Here is a 19,723-nt window from a genome sequence, read left to right as displayed (position 1 = left end):
TATCGCTGCTGTGGATTCATTTATAGCACGCATTTTTTCGCGTTTGTGCGCCTGAATCTAGCAGCTAGCGTGCAAACCTTACCTGTAGTTCCACTTCGTACGCGACTCGCTTCACTTGCGATTGACACCGTGATAAAACTTCGCCGCCCAATTCTTGAACGGCGTACACGTATTCGGCACTGCATAATTTCTTGCCTTTACGCAGCGTGCCACCCCTGAAAAAATCTTCGGCGCCCGATGTACGCAGCAGGCCGTGCTACAACACAACCGAAAGTGGCGGGTCCATATTGCAAACGTGCTCTCCGAAGCAGACGACCGAGCTTGGTACGACCCATTTTAGCACAGAGGGCGCTTTTTAGCGCCTTTCTCGCAGCGCCCCCTGGGCAATGCAAGAGCCCCATGGCTGGTAATTCACGATTCGAGACCCGGCCAGCGACAATTAAGAATTCGACCGATGCGAAGTGGTTAAGTGACCAGGAGTGTGCATGTAAATGACCACAAATGGCCGGGCTGATTCGGTGACAATTCACTACCCCACTACGAGCAGCACAGGTTAGAGAGCTAAATGTGCTCATACTTGACCTCAAGTCAGCATGTTGAGGCAGCGCAGCAAGGTAGTATTGATTACAGCAGATCGATGTTCGAGCGCTGTCATTAAAAGCTACGTCAAGCGAGCAGCGCACGAGCTCGCGCTGCAGCGCGATTCGCACGTACGTGCGAGCTCATATGCATTGCATCAGTTATTAGCAGTTACTAAAAGGGACAGATGACCGCTACGACAACGCAGGCATAACTACTTGTTTAGCGACATGCAGTCAACAAAGATTGCAGGAGACCCGCCGTTTCGTGGCATGTCGAAAGACCGCTGCCTTCGCGGCGCGTATAATCGTGTGCTCGAGCAGTTCCGTACACATGATGTCTGCTTATCGCTGCTGTGGATTCATTTATATCAAGTATTTCCTCGCGTTTGTGCACCTGAATCCAGCAGCGTGCAAACCTAACCTGAAGTTCCACTTCGTACGCGTCTCGTATCGCTTCACTTGCGATTGACACCGCGCTAAAACTTCGCCGCTTAATACTTGAACGGCATACAGGTATTCGGCACTGCATAATTTCTTGCCCTTACGCAGCGTGCCACCCCTGAAAAAATCTTCGGCACCGGATATTCGCTGCAGGCCGTGATACAACACAACCGAAAGTGGCGGGCCCATATTGTAAACGTGCTTTCCGAAGCAGACGACCGAGCTTGGTACGACCCATTTTAGGACAGAGGGCGCTTTTTAGCACCTTTTTTCGCAGCGCCCCCTGGGCAATGCAAGAGCCCCATAGCCGCCATTCATCCACCCATCCATCCAGCCGGTTGCCTTGTCGACAGTGACGCGCCGGCGCACCTGTGTTATGAAACTCTTTCATAGAAGTGTTCTTTATTCTATGGAAGTGATTTGAGATATTCAGGTGGTGACATGTGTTTGACGTTCCGTGACTTGCATGCGCCGCCGGACGAGCTCGCGAAGTGGCTGTAGAGGCGTGGGTGACAACTTCAGTCGCTGTCTTAGCGGAATCGTTGCAGAAAGTGTGGCATGTCAAATGCAATCGGCGGCGCACGGACGACATGTGCACCGACGGTGAAGTAGCTGAGTCGGGTGGACATTGTGTGAAATCTCTATTCTGTGAAGGTAATGTATTTACGCTTCATTTTAAAGCGAAGTTCATTTTGCCTTCTTTCCCTGGTTTGGCGTGGCTGCCTGTATGCTGGGTGCTCTTTGGTAATGAAAGTACCGTATGAAGGTACCAGTAAACTGGCTGGCAAAGTTCTGTTTTCAAGCTGGCGGCTGTACGTAATTATATTTATTCAGTCGTGTTTTTTACTAGTTGTAACTACGTGTCATTATTTATCACTATTGGCGGCGCCTCCATGACACCAAAGCGGCAACGGGGACATCAAAGCTAGAACGTGGGTTGGGGCTCGCCGAGGCCTGCCCGTGCCAGGGATGTACGCAACGGTAGAAAACGGTTGCATCGCCTTGCTTTGCGTAGGCAGTCTCCTGGGGCTAATGCTGCTCGCAATAAAGACTCTTCTGAATCTGAGACGCGCTGCATAGCACTAGGGGCGCTTTCTATCGCTGCAGTGGTAGAAAACCGTTGCATAGCCTTGCTTTGCATAGACGTTGCCGCTTTGGTGTCCTGGAGGCGCCGCCAATAATGCGAAATAATGATACGTTGTTACAAAGGTACTCGGGTTTTTCCTGAGTGCCTTTGCAAGATCCCCTGAGTGATGCAGAACTATGTTTTATGTCAAGACGAGCTGAAACCATATTGCCCGATGCTGTCACTCTCTAGTAGGCATATGAAAAAAATTGGAAAAGAACGACTTAATCCAATTTGAATACTAAGGAGTAGTGTTCATGTTATTCAAAAAGAGAATAGAAGGGAGTGGTTAGTAAAATTCACAGCAAATAAAATGTCTTCGAAAAAAATTGCAAATCGAGTCGAACATCCTCAAATACGAATAAAAAATAGATGCATACAGAAGCAGATATTTTCGAATATGAGCTATTTCTATTTATTTATTTATTTATTTATTTATTTATTTATTTATTTATTTGAGTACCCTAAGGGCCCGTTAGGGCATTACATAGTGGGGGACGGAAAAGTACAAGCATGATTGAAATCTGTACAATGTAAATATATGAAGGCATTAGGAACCATGAAAAACATTTAGCAGAAGCAAACAAAAAAAAGAAAGAAAGAAAAGGGTAACAATATTTATACAATGTTTAGTAGCGTGAAACGCGCATAAGAACATAAAATGTGATGCAAACAATCAGTACCCATCAGAACACGAGGTTAAGGATAAACACTTAGGTAAACAGCCTACACAGACACATATCTGATGAGACGGAATGAATTTTGCACAATGCCAAGCACTTGAAAACACTGTTTATATAAATATTCAAGAAAACGTGGGATCTGACAGGTTGACACACTCTAAAAAGGTTAGCAGTGCTGCATGAAATGATGATGATTCCGTAAGCGAGACAATGTTTGCAGGTAGCGAGTTCCATTCGGCAATAGATAAAACTAGAGGCGAATTTTGATAAGCGTTAGTCCTGACAAATATAGGTTTTACTTTATGAACATGGTCTGTGCGGGTAGAGATATGGAGAGCGGGAAGAATATGGGCTCGAGCGAATGCAATGTTGCTGTGGTAAAGGCTATGGAAGAAGGTCAGCCGTGATAATTTCCTGCGCATGTCAAGTGAAGGGAGATTAAGTGATTTCTTTAAGGCGCTCACACTTTGATAGCGAGAGTATGAAGTTAAGATGAACCGCGCAGCTTTATTTTGAACTGATTCAAGTAGGTTCGTGAGATTAGAGTGATGGGGGTGCCAAATTATTGACGCATATTCTAAAGAAGGCCTGATAAGGGAACTGATAGCAAGCTCAGTGGCGTGAGGCCCGAACTTTGTCACAACTGAGATTCTCTCTCAACAGCTCGTAGGTCAACCTCATCTGTCCTGACATACTCTCAGCCTGCGCATGACGTCTGAGTGTTGTGTTTCGCTGCTGTAAAGAGCTTATTTTGGTTTGAATGAGGGACACCTGCATCTCAACATTAGCCAACACTCTTTTTTTTGTTTTTTTTACTCAGGCTCCTTCAAAACGGCGGCAGCACGCTTGCTTTCCTGTTCATTCCTCAATGTCTAGGTTCTTTCTGTTCCTGTTCTCCTTCTGCCACTCGTTCGCCCCACGGAACATTTGAAGCATCTTGCTCAATTGCACAGTCCATGTCTGATTTTTCGAACTCCCTAGGGACCGCAGAAACGTCAGAAAAACTGGCCAGTTGGAAAAAATAAATGCATGTTATTTACTGCCCTTGAGGGCTCAAACTGCCACAGGTACATTCGAAAACACTCTGAAGGCCTGTCTGTACGCGTATTAGGCATATCAGTGCTCGTACAGTAATAGGAGATACCGGATGGGCGCGTGTATAATTAAGGAATACATACTGTGTCCCATGGCAATAGCCCCTTCCCACTCTTGTTATGCTTCATTGCAATACTTTTGTGTGTGCTACACCAAGTAACATTTCTGTGAAGAGACGAAGCTGACTTTCTGGAACTGGCATTATGTAACACACCGTGATTTCCAAGTTTCTAAGCCAATTGCGAGGACCACAAAGGCACAGTCGATGCCATTGCTGACAGCAGCGAATTCTTCCAATCAAAAACACGACACCCAACGGCAAGAAGCTTAATAGCGAACATCGAAGCAGCTATAAGGTCTAGCGTTGCCACAGTGGTGGCTACGGCTGCCAGCGGATCTGCGTGCGAGAGCGCTGGTTTGAGTTGGCGAGGTAATCGAAATGGCTACGATGGTGGCTTTAATCAATGCTGTTTCGGACCTGCGGTCCGGCAAAAAGTCCGGAAAATCAGACGGCGAAGGGTTCTTACGTCTGAAATTTCAGACGTTCTGATACATTACGTGGTGGTGCCACGAAGCCGTCCAAATTATCGGGCATCCAGAAAGTCGGTCGTTGACTGTACACTGGAAACTCCTCCAGCCGACGACAGGGCGTCAAAGACGATTCATTACGATTCCTGTCTGTTACTTGAGCCAGCATTACCATGACTTTCGACCCTTTCAACAACATTATCACTAATTTTCCCTGATAGAGGCACAATTTCCCAGAGTTTTTCCAGACTACTCAAAATCCCTGAGAATTCCCAGTTTTCCCAGTTGGTAGACACCCTGATACATCGCCTTTGTCATGTGAAATAGCTTTGCGTAGTCTCACATGGTGCAGCTGTCTGATTTGTAGTGCACAGCTTGCGACTAATACCATGCATAAACATCAAACTTGCATGGCAATAAAGTTGTGGCCATTGTGGCGCATAAGCATACACATTACATGAGTTTATACATGTTGAATGGGATAAAAGTGTACCAAACGGTTCACATTGCTGTTATTTGTAAAGCATTGCATAAACCATTTTATAAAGCTTCAAATCACATAGATTCCAAATTCTGTATTGGATCTGCATTATTTTTTCTTTTTCATGATTGCAAAAATCTGAAACCTGCTTCGCAGTGGAAACCTACGTGGTAGGCATCCACCATGAAGGTTTTTGATTGTCTGTAATATAGTAGTCTCAATGACAATTTAGTCATGTAGCACTTTTACCTTTTGTGCTACAACCTGTGATGTTTTTATTCCAAGAATCCCCTTTATGTCATAAGTACTTCAGCAGCTTTTTAAAGGCAGTGTCTTGCATATGAAGTTACCCCCACTTTTCCATATTGAGTCATGTAGAGCCTTGTCATGGGCTAATCCCTAAGATAGCACAGTCTAAAAATGTAGGCCTGTTCTTAAAGGCGCAACTGCACACACATGATCGCAGAGTCAAGGTGACAAGCAACAGGTTTTGCCATCGCGAAAGGCCCGCTGTCGCTTGTCACATTGCTGGTTTTTGGCCAGCCAAAAAATTTCGCTTGTTGCCTGGAGATCCACTTGGTGACTTCCCCCATGGACAGTGAGCACCCAGTCTACCTACTTCAATCTGAATTTGCTCTTGCAACTTGCATTCTGCCGTGACAGCAAAAATTAAATAGTAAGATCGGCCATCGCTTCATCTCGTCTCACGCTGAGGACAGGGTATTGGTGCTGTCTTGTCAGTACTATCGAGATCAATGGTTTGTTTTGACGCTGTTAGGCTTGAGATTCCACCAAGAGTGGCAAGTGCTTAAGTTAATATTGCACACGAGATGGCAGCCATGGTATGTCGCGCTGTTTGCATGGAACGGATTTCCATTGGCAATGACAGCAAATTAAGAGTGGATCTTTTACAGCGTGGTTATATCACAGGCCTCGCGGTACATTTGAAATCTCTTTTTGAGCGCACTATACTAGTTATTTGAACAACAATGTAAATTTGTTGCTGCTTCTTTCTCGATGTTGCATGTAACGTGGTTGCTCCGCACTGTGATGCGACAGGGTCTGCCTGTTGCATCGCTTCTATATTACATGCATGTGGTTGCTGCCTGGGGTAGTGCACTCTAATGCTGTGCTCAAGTCTTTGTGCAGTCTAATTGTGCAGTCTACATATGTGGGTCTTTCCTGTGGGTATGTGCAGTTTAAAAAATGTGGCTTAGTCTCATGAGTATGGGCACTCTATAAACGTAAGCCAAACCCTAGGAAAGTACAGTAAAAAAAAAAAATTGAGCACTTGAGCACTCCTCCTACTCCCTTCATGCGAGGGGTGACAAGATATGATGCTGTGCGCATTGATGCCACCAAGTGATCGCCCCCTACTCACTCAGGAAGACTGTCTTTGATCACCATCAACTAGAGGTTGAAACACTGCCTTTTTCCACGTCTACCAAACTTTTTTTTGGTAACCGTTTATTTTGTGTTTTTATATATTTAGTCATGCAGCAGGCATTCTTTCTTGAAAGCTTGTTTGAAACTAGATCCTAAGGTTGTTGAGAGGATAGTCATACTGCTGTGTTTAAAACTGATCCTTTGTCCATGATAGTTACACGACTATCTTGCATAGTTGGCATAGGCATGGCACCTAAATATGCCTAAATAAATATTCCTGCTGTAAAATATGTGTGACTGTGTCTAAATATTCTATAATCAATATTTAATTTGTATTTGATTTGTATATAGGGAGTTTGATATTCATCCACCTTTTTAGTAAAATGTTTGGAGGCATTATTATGCTCATTTGATTTTCCTTTTTCACAACAGAACTTGGCAGAATCTTTGGCATTTTTTGCTTCAGTGGGCAGCGATGCTAGCGTTTTAGTAATAAATGGTTTAGTACGTTGTTTGGTAGTGCTTTACCGGATACAAGCTTGCCACATACATTTATTCAGCCGCAGTCATTTCGAAACAGTGGATGCAGCAATGCTTCAGTCTTTTGTGAGCATCTGTGGAGCAGCTCATTCACCTGGTGATATTTTTTTTTATATCCTTGCTTTGTGAAGCATTCTGCCAGGTGCATTTCCTGGCAGAATTTAATAGCCTGTGGCATAACAGGAAAAATAAAATTATCGATCTGGATTACTCGAACAGGCAGGCATAACTGTCACAAAATATACAAATGCATCATAACTAGCAGAATTTTACTTCAGCATCCATAATGCAATTTATGAATTGAAGCCAGTGACTTTCCGAATACATGCACTTGAAAATTAAATTCAAAACTATCATAAGCTTTCAGATGAGCACTGTCAGTTCTTGGATAAAAATGCACTGTTGTTCCATTTACATTTTTCACAAAATGCCTTTTGTGCATTGAAACCCGCCGTGGTTGCTCAGTGGCTATGGTGTTAGGCTGCTGAGCACGAGGTCGCGGGATCGAATCCTGGCCATGGCGGCTGCATTTTGATGGGGGCGAAATGCGAAAACACCCGTGTGCTTAGATTTAGGTGCACGTTAAAGAACCCCAGGTGGTCGAAATTTCCAGAGTCCTCCACTACGGCGTGCCTCATAATCAGAAAGTGGTTTTGGCACGTAAAACCCCATAATTTAATTTTTTTTTTGTGCATTGAAACCCAAAAATTACTGGAACACCAATGCATTTATTGACACAATTCAAAAACACATATATCAAAGCTGGTGCCAACCTCAAAGTCTGTTTGAAGCAGATATGCTTTCCAAACCCACTGGCTACAATTTGTAAATTGCAGTGTACACCATAAAGTAATTAGGTTGAAAGATAAATGGGAAAGGAGGGCAAACATTTATTAATTTCAATTGCTCATGTAAATAATGTCTGCCTCTTACAACAGCCAAACTCAAGAAGCAGATTTCTGCTACATGCCATAGGCAATTTAAAAATAAAGCACAGGGATTGAAGTGCTGCGCTAATTGCACCAAAACACTAACTTCGAATGAAGTTGCTAAATTTTGCACAATGTTCGTGTTCAGAGTAAATCACACAGCCATGTGTTAGCTAGCATATAGCCCTAGAAGCCAAGCTGACTCAATCCGTTTCAGCGTTGGCATCATTGGAATGTAAGTGTGTTTGGTGGCACATTGTAACTTGGTCACAGGAAAACAAAAGTTCTTTGTGCTATACAATGCATTACGAATGTTCTATAATAGTCTTAAGTGTTTGCGTAATATTTGGACCAGTGAAAGATTATTTGAATTGTTGTGCCTTTTATAGGACAATCGGGTAAAAAAGCAGCACTATTAGCTGAATGAAAAGTTGTGCGGTCTGTTATTATACATATTAGGGCTCGCTTATACATCCTATTGGTAAATATACGTCGATTAACGGCAGACACCCTGCGTGTAACGTTAAAATATATTTCTCACATGCACCGTGTCTGGTTACCGGTAGGTATGGTAGTGCAGCATACTGAAAAACGAGCTGCTTGCTTTCATGAAATTTTTTGACCAGAAATGGAAACCATATTCATCAGTCAGATTTGCACTCCGGATGCTCTGTATTCTGCACAACACAAAATCAGGCTTTCGTAGCTGAAAAGGGCAAACCAAGGATGCATAATTTCAGTTTCAGTCTACTGTAACTGCCAAATGTTGGTCATATAACCAAAATGTATACAACAGTCTGTGTGACTGAATAAATAAATAAATGGCCGGAGAGTCAGAAATTGCGTTCATGGTAATGATGTTCATGGCACGAGTCAGAAATTGAGTCAGAAGATTTGAAGAAACCATTGTTTGGCATTCAATATATCGGTCGCCATTTTATATTGACTTCATGGCACAGCCATAATAAGCGAGCTTGTGCAAAATATTGGTCGAAGACGCTGATTGGAAAGCCAATGAATACTTTTTTTCCCTTTATTCTTTTCATAAGTGTCCAAGTTTTCTTTTTCTTTTATTTCTTCTTGCGAAGGTATGTGGAATACTGGCAAACATGTAATGACCAACAAAGTAACTTCACATTTATTCTGTGGTACTCTGCTATGCCAACTGAATGTCATGAAAGATTAAAAATTTATATGAGGGACTTAGGCAAACGGGCAAACGGCGTTCATTTTATGTTGATGGGTGTTGTTCGTGGTTTTCACAGTCAGTATTTATTGTTAATTGTGTATGAATACGTCTAATTAGCTAACTGTATAAACTAACGTAATTGACAAGATGTCAAAGAAAAAGTTGTGGAGGATATTGAAACGAAAGTGATAACTGCATGTAAAGCAACATAGGATTTGCACTATCCAATATCCTTATCCACTGAGTTTGGTACGTAATGTTAGCTAATTAAAATTAAATGTTAGTTTGCTTGTGCACATTGAAAAAGAAAGGAACTCTTGTCTAGCATTAACAAAATCCTATCAAGATGCAATTATTGCTGTTTGCATAAGTGCCTTGGTTGTTTTTTAATGCAGAAGCATTATATGGCCCATTACGCGAACATCAGCAGTGGCGGCGTGACCGAGAAATGGTACCAAAAATGGCCGACGGTGCGAAGAGTAAAAACATGTTAAAGACATTCTTATTGACATAAAATTTTTAAGGGAGGTTTCTGTAAACAAAATAAATTAATGCCTTTGAAAAGAAAATTTGGTACGTTTTGGTCTAGGTGGGAATCAAACCCGGGCGTTTGCGGTGTGAGACGAGCTTGCTTCCCCGATGCTAGGGTGACTCCACAGTTCTGGCTGACTTAAGGTATGGACCAGTGTGTGCATCATTGCACATGTCATGTTGCAGCCATCCGGCTGACTAAAGGTATGCTTTGCTTAGTTCATGCATCATTCGGCACGTGACAGCGCAGCCAATGGGAAGCAGCTGGCACCATGTTGTGAGTGTATAAAATGAGTGCACTGCCTCCCGCTTGTCACTTGCCTTTCAGGGTTCAAGGGTAATGTGTCTACCGCAATGGACTCTTGTTACAGCTCTTACAACATCTATGTTGTAATGACATCTTTCTTCATTTTTCATAAAAGACGAGGAAAAAGCTCGCATCAGCTGTGGGAAAAAGTTTTCTGTGGTTTGTCTAGCAAAGTTTCTGTTGGTGTTAGGTTTTGGCACATGTAAAACTGCCTAGTGGTCTTTTCACGCAGATATAGCCAATGCTTTTACAGCTCCCAAACCCTGTCCGAGCAATTTGGCTACTTCAAAGAGTCCAAAGGCATGCCCATCAAACCTCCACAGCTGCATACACAGCTTTGGTAAAGGCGACGAAACTGCAGCCAGAACCACAGCTGAAGCCACAGCCAGAGTGGCAATAGCTACCGCTGCACAACCTGCCACAAGACTTGCTGCCACAGGCATTCTGCCTGCAGCCTACCAAACAGGAGTGACATGTCATATCAGTGCATGTGCATGCAGCTTAACTTTGTAATCAAGCCTAGACAACTAATCCTTCTTCGATGGTTTTATATTGTCGGTTTTATATTGTTGAGGTGTTTCTCCCAAGAGACCTCAGAGATTTGCTTTGTCATTCTACAGGTTTATTGGACTATGGCCCTAGTATACGTGTACCTTGTACGTTTTGGCAATGTGTAATGGGTGAACCCAGGCTTACAATATAAACATACTACACAGTGTCCTGCATAGTCTTATAGGTGGCCATTTCACCCATCGAGCTTTATTAAGCACAATTTCATTTTTTCATCGTTCAGAAAGTTTATAGACAGTGTTGTCCGTGACAGGAAATTTTCCAGCTACCTCTTACTGGCGACTCAGTTTTTTCCAGGACAAGCAGAATTCTGTGGCCAAAATTGTGCTATTTAGACCAAATGCTAATTTGTACAAGAAACACTGAAACATACGTGTTGTTTCCATGAGCAATAGTTGCACTATGAAGTGCTTTTCTTACTTTAATTAACTTGCACTGAATTACTTGAAGTAGTGGTTCGTTAGAATCATTATCGTGAATGAGAAGTTAGGTTGGTTTTTCAAGGCAGACATGGTCCGTTTTTGTCCTTTAGCATTACTGTTATCATTACACTATCGTGCTAGCATATTAGCAGTGCATGGTTTGGCAACTGTCATGAATTTATGGCATTAAGAGATAGCAATTCAATAAACCCAAGGGGCCACAGATAGTGCACAAAGATTGGACCTTTCTGGATCCATAAAAAGACTACATTTTATCTGGTTTCAAGTATAATACTTTCTTGCATTGTGTATTGTATCCCAAATGTTAACTTTGTTCCTTGATCTGCATTTGATTTCACTTGGCACATTAGCGATTTTCATTGTCATTACCGTGGTACTGAACAATGTACCTAGTGTCACTCTCCATTAGAACATTTTATATGTTTGGGAGGTCAGTAATGTTTGTTTGTTTTGTAACCATGTTTGGTATACTTTTCTTGTGTTAATGTGCTATGAATGTATGGCTCTTATGCTGTGTTTCTAGCAACCATCATATGCTTCATTCCAGCCTCTATTGTATAACTTTGAAGTGCTTAAAAAAATTGGCCTTTCTAGTTGTTTTACATACTATACAGTGAGTATACTGTGTTTTAGTGCATTTTAGCGAGTCTGTAGCAGTAGGTTACTAGTGGCTGTGCACTGGCAGTCCGACTAGAAGTGTCAATGTGCAATAATGGTGTTTCATGCTGTATGTACCGTCAAAGTAGCAGCCGAAATTTCTGTGGCAAATGCATTCTAGAAAGGTGAATCAGTTTTACCATTGCAATAAGCTTTTTCTCTCTGCCTAATTATTTGGAAATTGTTGTGGTATTGTCAGTTTTTAAGAACCTGGTCAGTGACTGTAAATACTGTATGTTCATAGTCGGCCGCCTGGTTGCATTATTTTGCATTTCAATGACCACAGTTTGAGGCTTCAATGAGTAGCAATTAACTGGCCTCATGTAAGGCCTGCACCTGCAAAACTTGAAAAAACAATTCGTGCAGGAACTCCTTTGGGAGTTGTCTAAGCATGCATTTTTTTTTTAATTGCGATAAAGACTTGCCCTTAAGGCATAATTCTTGATGCGTATATGTGTATTATATGTGTGCTGTGAGGCCCGTGTTGTGTATGAATTGAAGTAGTGTTTTGTGGAATCTGTTGTCATGTATCCAGCGGTCATAGCTGGTTGTCACACTGTAGCGGAGGCCGGCTTGCAGTAGGAAACGCGAGCGTAGTTGTTCAGCACATCAAGGGCTTCTTGAAGCTGCTGAGTTTGTCTAGATATATCTTTATGCACGGACCACAAAGTGACGTCATCCGCATAGATTAAGAACCTCACATCTGGAATCCGATGTAGTTGTCAGGCTGGATGTATTAGAGCAATGTTGAAGAGAAGAGGAGCCAAAACCGAACCTTGTGGGACTCCTCTGTTCGATGTGAAGTATCCTTCTTGCCTTCCATCTACTCTAATCGCAAATGTGTGATTCTGAAGGAATGAGTAGATGAACCTTATCACCCGCGGTGGAAGTCCCAGGTCAATGGGATTAGATATAATGATTTCATGGTCTATATTGTCGTAAGCTTTCGTTATGTCTGTTGCTACTACCGTGCGCACAGCATGACTGTGTGGAGAAACCTGTAAAACATCGTCTGATAAGATAGAAAGTTTGTCTTCAGTTCCCAAATAAGAACGGAATCCAATTTGAGTAGGATGATAAGCCACCAGGAAACTTGTGTGGCCAGCATCTTTTCAGCGAGTTGAGGTTAGTGAAATTTGGTGTAAAGACTGCAGGCTATTTGGAGACTTTCCTGCTTTCGGAATTGCGACAACAATTGAATGCTTCCAATCAGGTGGAACGTTTCCAGTCTCCCATACTTTATTAATAGCCTGAAGAAGCGCGTCTAGAGCTGCTCCTTCCATGTTCTTGAAAACCTCATAAGGAATACTATCGGGACCAGGTGTTGTTCGTTGCTTCGAAGTTTCAATCGCCGCTATTAGTTCGGTCATGCTGAAAGGGCTGGATATTTCGGATTTGGAGGCTGTGTCAGACTCATCAATTTCGGGGCAGTTTATAGGTGACGCTTGATCGTATTTCGGGAAAAACGCTCTAGCAGCGTGTTCTGCAAATTGATGTGGCGAACTCTCACCGAACGCTCACTGCAGGGTCAGGTTGCTTATGACCGCGTTCCATTGACCGGAACGTATGCCAAAGTGCTCTGTTTCCAATGCCCGATCCAAGATTCTCGCACCACTCATACCATCGTTGTCGAGAAAGTTGCTTTTCGTGCTGACGCGCCTTCGCCGCTATATGGTTAGCATGTGCACGGCTACCTGGTGCATCGGGATTCCTCGACGCATACAATTCTGCCTGACGTCGCTTTGCCCAAAGTTGCAAAAGGGTGAGGTCCGGTTGAGGTTGTTCCTCGTCAATTGTAAGCATTGTGCCACTGACTCGTCTCCATGCAGCCGGTGTCATTATCCATGTTATCAAACATGATTCGACACTTATCAGCTCTTATCGGTCTTTGTCACCCTGAATGTCTAGGGGAGCTGTTGCAAAACCACCACTACAATTGCTGAGGGGAATATGCAGTCCTTTATTGATGGTTCGGATGCTCGTTTTGAGCAGTGTCATTATCGATGTTATGAAATTTTATTTGACTAGCACGAGCCGTTGTCAACCTTCATCAGTTGTTATCAACTTTATTGAACATGATCCGACCCTTATCAACTCTCATTTGTCTTTATCCACCTGGATGTCCAGCAAGGCTGTCGCAAAACCACCACCACTACAATTGCTGAGGAGTGTATGCTATGCTTTTTTGATGGTTGAAATGCTTGTTTTGAGCTTGTTGTTTATTGGAAGGTATGCTGTTCGGCCAACAAATTGAAATTCTGCAGTAAGTGGCTGAATACTTTGGCAACCTATTCAACAGAAGTGACAAACCTTAATTAAGTTATATCAAAGAGGACTGCTCAGTCTAGTTTTGACTTATGGCCGACATAAGGTTGTAGATAACGTTACCAAATATACTTATTTGTATGTATAAAACCTCTGCGGCATTTCTGGGTCTGACAATAATTTTGAAATTCTTGGATAAATATGATTTTGGCGAGGTGCCTTGTTTTTGTTCGCTTTATCCACTATACTTTAATGGTGAATATTTTGAGCCTAGAAAAACATGAAATGCATACTGGGCTGTCAAGTAAGCTTCATCATTATAGTACATCACATTTCCTGCATTATATGTTAATTATATCCCTAATGGCAGACCAGACATGAGAGGCATATCAGGACAAATTTTATTCCCCATGCTTTTCCGTCTCAGCATATACAGTATAATATATGTATATCAGGGTCTCTTAAGTGGAATGGTCGCTTAAATGGAACAGCTTCTAAGATAGGTGGTTCTGTGTTTGGCTGATACAAAAAGAAAACAAAAACTTGTTTTAATCGGAACAAAAATTTTCGTAACTCTCTGTAAATGAAACCGCACAAGCAAGGTCTAAATAACTTTTTCACAAGGAGGCAGGATCTCAAGTACATTTCTGAAATTCCTGTTTATTATCCAGAAAGCCATCCCTAAAGGTCGGTATCAAAGGATCAAATTGGCCAAATCTTGGTAGATCTTTAACATGCTGCATGTGGAGACCTGGCTGGACAGCACCACAGCATTGCCACTCACTCCATAGATGACTAAAAATGAGAGTGACCTAAATTTCGGATGCCCAACAGTGTGCCGTTCGATACTTTGAACTTCCACCGTACAACTGCACGTTATTCAATGACTTACTGGAGCAGTGGGCTATGTTTTGATATGTCACTAGTACCTCCTCAAAACAGGAACTAGCATAGCCTAGTCAAACCAGGAGCTGTCTACCTCAGCGAAAGCACGTGATAACTTGCCGATATTCGCACATTTATGCTTAACATATCTAACATTGCTAAGAGGTCATATAACATATATTACTGCATGTGTGCACATGTTTCTCAGTAAACGGGGCAATTTCATTCTCTGGTTTTTTGAGGTTCTGTTTATTGAGGTTTATTGTATACAGCCTCCATACTCCTTTCATAAAAGCAGTTCTTAACATGTATAGGCGTATACTTTTACGCGTGAATGTTAAACCACACAAGAGGTCTTGCATGTAGATGGCCGATTGCAAGAGCAGGACTATGATTGCAAGGTGTTTCATCTACACTCAAGCTAGTTTCTATAGCACAGCCTGTTCTCTTCTCAAGGAAACGTTGCAATAAGCAAAATGGAGCCACTGAGAAGGCATTCCGATTTATTTTCTAGCGAACTTGGGAAAGTTATTACAAGTTTAGAGGATGTCGCCCTGAAAAAATGCACTCACATCAATTAGTGAATCTGTTTTATATCGACATAAGCATATTAACCACTATGGGAAGTACATGCAGGATAACAAGAATTAGACGTAGCCACGATAGTGCTAAGCTGTACTTTTAAGACACAGTGCAATGTATCGTCAATATTAGTGCTTTAAGACACAGCTAGGGTATTCTGACCAACTTAGAACTGTTGCATGCGCGCTAGACTATAATAGAATGTGGTCAAGTGGAACAAATAACAGATGCGATGCATTAAACCAGGCATGAACCAATGCAAGATACTGTAGCAGTGTTGTGATCTATGTGAAATGGAGAGCTTTGCAAGGAATATTGTTCCATGTTAAACATGTATATTTCATCACTCTCTAGGCTTCAGGTATGTCTTTTTGATCGTTATTTTTTTTTTCTACCTAGTGACAGCAATGCTTGTAGATGTTTGGATGTACTGTGCATCTCATTGTGTCATGCTTTGACCGCAAAAGGTAATTTCGTGTGGCACTGTAGTCCTTGCAGAGCATCTTTCGACAAGCACAGTGTGGAAGTTCTTGCCATGTAAAACATGCAACTTATGCATAGGCTGTAGCTGGTGCTGTAGTCGCATGCTGTTCAGCGTTATAAGTTGGCGTTCTGATAAATGCAAGTTTTTGGAAGTTTTTGACTAGCTGAAAAGATCATAGAAATCATAATAGAAATAAAATTGAATAACAGCGACATTAATGATTGTTTCTGTCCAGGCTTCAAGCTCAGTGACAGCAGTTTATTTTGGTTTCGCTGGTGGGACTCCTGCGCCAATTGCACAATCTTTATACGAACACAAATTTCTGCAGCAAACGCAGAAAATTGACCGGAATTTTTCCACTCTGCACCAGAACGGCTTTGGCATGCGTGCTGCAGCAATGGTTGCAAACAGCGAGCAGATTCGTTCTCCCAAAAAAGGTGGAGCCATTGACGTTCCGCACAGTGCACTACGGTGTCTCCCGCATGGTTTCTTGTTATTTTCATGCTTATAACACTGGATTTTTCGGTGCTTCCAGCAAGTGACTGGTGCATGCGTTACCCCTCCCAGCTGTTGTTGCTGCTGTTGGAGCGGCCAGGGCGGCTGTATGGTTGTATTCAGAGGGTACTAGAACGTGCTTGAGCGGTATGAGTGGTACATTGCTCCCTGTGGCGCCAAACAATGAAAAGTAGGCTGATGGCAAAGTGTGTGAACTAGATATTAGGAAGGCGGGTTCAGCAGTTGGCCGTCTCTGTTCCCGGGGCCAGTATAACATAAAATTATTCCAATCTGTTTTTTGCCCATGTGGCAAGGCCTAAGCTATTTTGCCTGATTCCGAAAGGCTAATGGTTGATTTGGAATAAAAACAGATTGTAATAGCTTTGCAGTAGAAATGGTTAAAAAAAAAAGAAAAGTTGCAAGTTCACCTGAAAGATGAAGCATCGACTGGAGTAACAAATTAGCTGATAGCTATACGAAGTAAGGATAGTAGTTTTATTGGTCATATAAACTTGTAACCTGTCACTCACTAACTATATGAACAAGCAAGGTGCCACGCACGCACAAGCAAATGTGGACACATCTCACATGATCACTGCGCACACTCAATGTCAAAACTCTGGGGTGAGGATGCTACCTTGCTCGTGCCTGTGTGCGCACGAGATTGAGTTGCCATCGTCGACTCACCCTCGCAAGCCTTCACTTGGCCATAGATGTACGGCAATGACATTGTCACTATCCATTATCCGGAACATCACGGTAGCGCCGATGGCAGAAGCGCACCTGAAGTGTCCATATAATTGCTATCGCAATAATAAAACGCAGCAGTTCCTACCTGGCTTCATTGCATAATCTGTTGGTGAAGCTCGTTTTCATGCAATTCACCCACACTGTCGAGACATTAAAGAAGAATCCATTTATAAAAAATGTCAAAGGCTACTTTTCGAAATTTCGGACTCAGTATTGCAGAATGCATGTTTTCTTGTGGTTGCTGCCACTAATTAAAGGTCTACGGGCACTACTACCAGAATTTGCATGCACTAGTCGGTTTCAGTATTGGGGTTCTCTGCTTCAAAATTCAGCTTTAGACGTTGCTTAAGACAGTTACAGAACAGCGCACCCGTTGGCCCATTCTGTTTTGTCATGGTTTCAAAGTGCACTGCGGTATTTCATTGTTCCTCCGAAATTCAGATTGGCCTGCTCCAAACTGCTTCCACAGGAAATGGTATCTGTACCGAACTGCTCCAAAATGAAATTAAGTTTGCTCCATGCTGCTCCAAAAGAAGTGCTCCAAACTGCAGTTTTACTTGCTCCAACAATTGCTCCAGAATGGCTTTGGGCAGACCCGCCCCTGTTGTTTAAATACCAGTGTGTCTACTAAGGAGTGTTTCTGTCCAGCATTCAAGCTCAGTGACAGCAGTTTATCCATCTTTGAGTACGAGTGTGTCTCCCAAGGAGTGACATATCAATATTGCCTTCAGTGGCTCTAGAAGAGCATTCACCAATCTTAACCAATGAAACTTTTGTTAGTCAGAATGAGCATTTCCAGGAGTAGTGGGACACTTAGTGTTTGGGGGGATGTGCCATATTGATCAAGACTGTGGGTGGATAGAAATATATGTTTGAAACAGCAAGAGGCTTGTATTACAAAAGTGTAATCCAGTCTTATGAAGTACGCTAGGCACAAATGCAAATTATTCACTGTAATAGATATACAAGATCCTCATACGTTAAGTGTAGCACCGTACCTCCAGCCTAAATATGTTTGTCAGTACTATGGGAAAAAGTTTGTCTGTGTTGCTAGTGTTGTGTTAGCTTTGATAGTTACCTTTGTGCTGTTACAGATGTGTCCATGGATTCTACTATACATACAAGAAGTTGTGTTTGGACTGTGCCAGGAAAGAAGTTCACCAGCGTCTTCTCTAATAGCATACATTTGTTTTCTCATTTACTCAACATAGCAGTTTTATATAGAATTGATTTACGTTGTGACATAGATATGAATGCTTACATAGTACCATCAACACTGTTCACTTGTCTGTGCCAAATGTAATTAATGGCCAGTTCATTTGCTTATCCATCATTCTACTGAAAATTGTAAAAAACAATGTTTTGTTGTACTGTCTGATATGTAATTATCAGTGTTAAGAAAAAAAGACTGCAACTGTGCTAGCTGAGAATGTAATATATGCATAGTGTGGATTTGTGCCGGTTTTCATAGATCTGTTCAATAGACCCTGCATGTGTAGTTTTGTCAGTGACACACTAAATTGCAGGTAAGTTACCTTGAGTATTTTATAGTTTGATTTTGCTTTAGCTGATGAATGGAATAGGATCATAGAAATAGATCATGGAAGACGCTTGCATATTGCTAATAGAGAGAAACAAATCTTTTTTTAATGCACAGAAATGTGGCTGTATTCTCCTCAACATGCAAATGTGGTACCATTTGGCCTTCATAGATGCTGTGTTCAATATATTTGGGTATTGCATGTTGTTGTATGTATTTTTTTATTGTAGCATCCTTCATTCATATTCATCTTTAATTTCATGTTCTTCATGTGTTCATATGTCAGTTGATGCTTCTTGTGGTGATACACAGTATAAATTTTGTGCAAAACAAATATGTCATTCTTAGTTTAATAGATGAGTGCATAATATTGTGTTGAATAATGGTGCTTCTATCACACAGGCCGGGGAACATCGGAGGCTGCGCGTAATACAGTGTTACATATAAAATATCAGTTGGCTATTTAGCAATTCCTTAATTGCATGCCAAATCCAACCTCTATGTGTTGCCAGGATGAGTTAGTACGTATTCAGGATAGTAATATATGTATAGAGAAGTAGGAACTTGTGTGAGACGTTTACAGCGTCTGTGCACTGGTGCCATGGCAGTAACATGTGGCTTGGCTAGTCCAAGGTTATCGTGCATTTTGCTTACAAGTGGGGCGATTCTTCTTGATTGCCTGGCTTAGCACATTAGTTCTATCAAATATATGACGCATTTTGTTCTCATTGCTTTCCTGTGCTCACTGCGACTGTGTGGGTCTCTTGCTATCAGGGTCCCTGGAGCAGTACCAGTCGCTCGTGTCAGTGCATGGCGGGCTGCATTCCTGCAGGCTGTGCCCTTACAAGACCAAGCATAAGACGAGCATGACGTATCATCTGCGCACACACTCAGGCGAGCGCCCTTTCAAGTGCCACCTCTGCCCGGCCACATTCGGTCAAAATTGCGACCTGAAACGGCATTTACGTTGCCACACAGGAGAGCGCCCCTACCAGTGCCACCTGTGCCCCAGCAACTTCGCTCAGAGTCCGCACCTGAAAGAGCATGTGCGCACCCATACAGGAGAGCGCCCTTACCAGTGTCCTTGGTGTCCACAAGCATTCACTCAGAGTAAAGACCTGAGAAGGCATAAGCACTACCACACGGCAACGCTTCCATTTTCCTGCGTTCACTGCAGCGCCTCCTTTTCACAGAAAACCAAGCTCTCCAACCACATGTCCGTCCACGCAGGGAAG

The 19,723-nt window shown here is 42.5% G+C and overlaps 1 protein-coding gene across 1 annotated transcript in view; it reads left to right on the top strand.

Annotated features, from left to right (window-relative positions):
• The first annotated feature begins 1,347 nt into the window (after nucleotides 1–1,347).
• The window catches only part of LOC135912305 (gastrula zinc finger protein XlCGF57.1-like), a 52,519-nt gene continuing 34,143 nt past the window's right edge, over nucleotides 1,348–19,723 (top strand). Inside the window, exon 1 of the mRNA XM_065444695.2 lies at nucleotides 1,348–1,676. Coding sequence (XP_065300767.1) covers nucleotides 1,613–1,676 — 64 coding nt within the window. The 5' untranslated portion in view covers nucleotides 1,348–1,612. The remainder of the gene's footprint in view (nucleotides 1,677–19,723) is intronic.

This window comes from Dermacentor albipictus, chromosome 6 (assembly GCF_038994185.2).
Source record: "Dermacentor albipictus isolate Rhodes 1998 colony chromosome 6, USDA_Dalb.pri_finalv2, whole genome shotgun sequence".
NCBI classification, from domain to species: Eukaryota; Metazoa; Arthropoda; class Arachnida; order Ixodida; family Ixodidae; genus Dermacentor; species Dermacentor albipictus.
The sequence above is the reverse complement of the archived record's forward strand: the minus strand, read 5'-3'. Positions and strand labels throughout refer to the sequence as shown.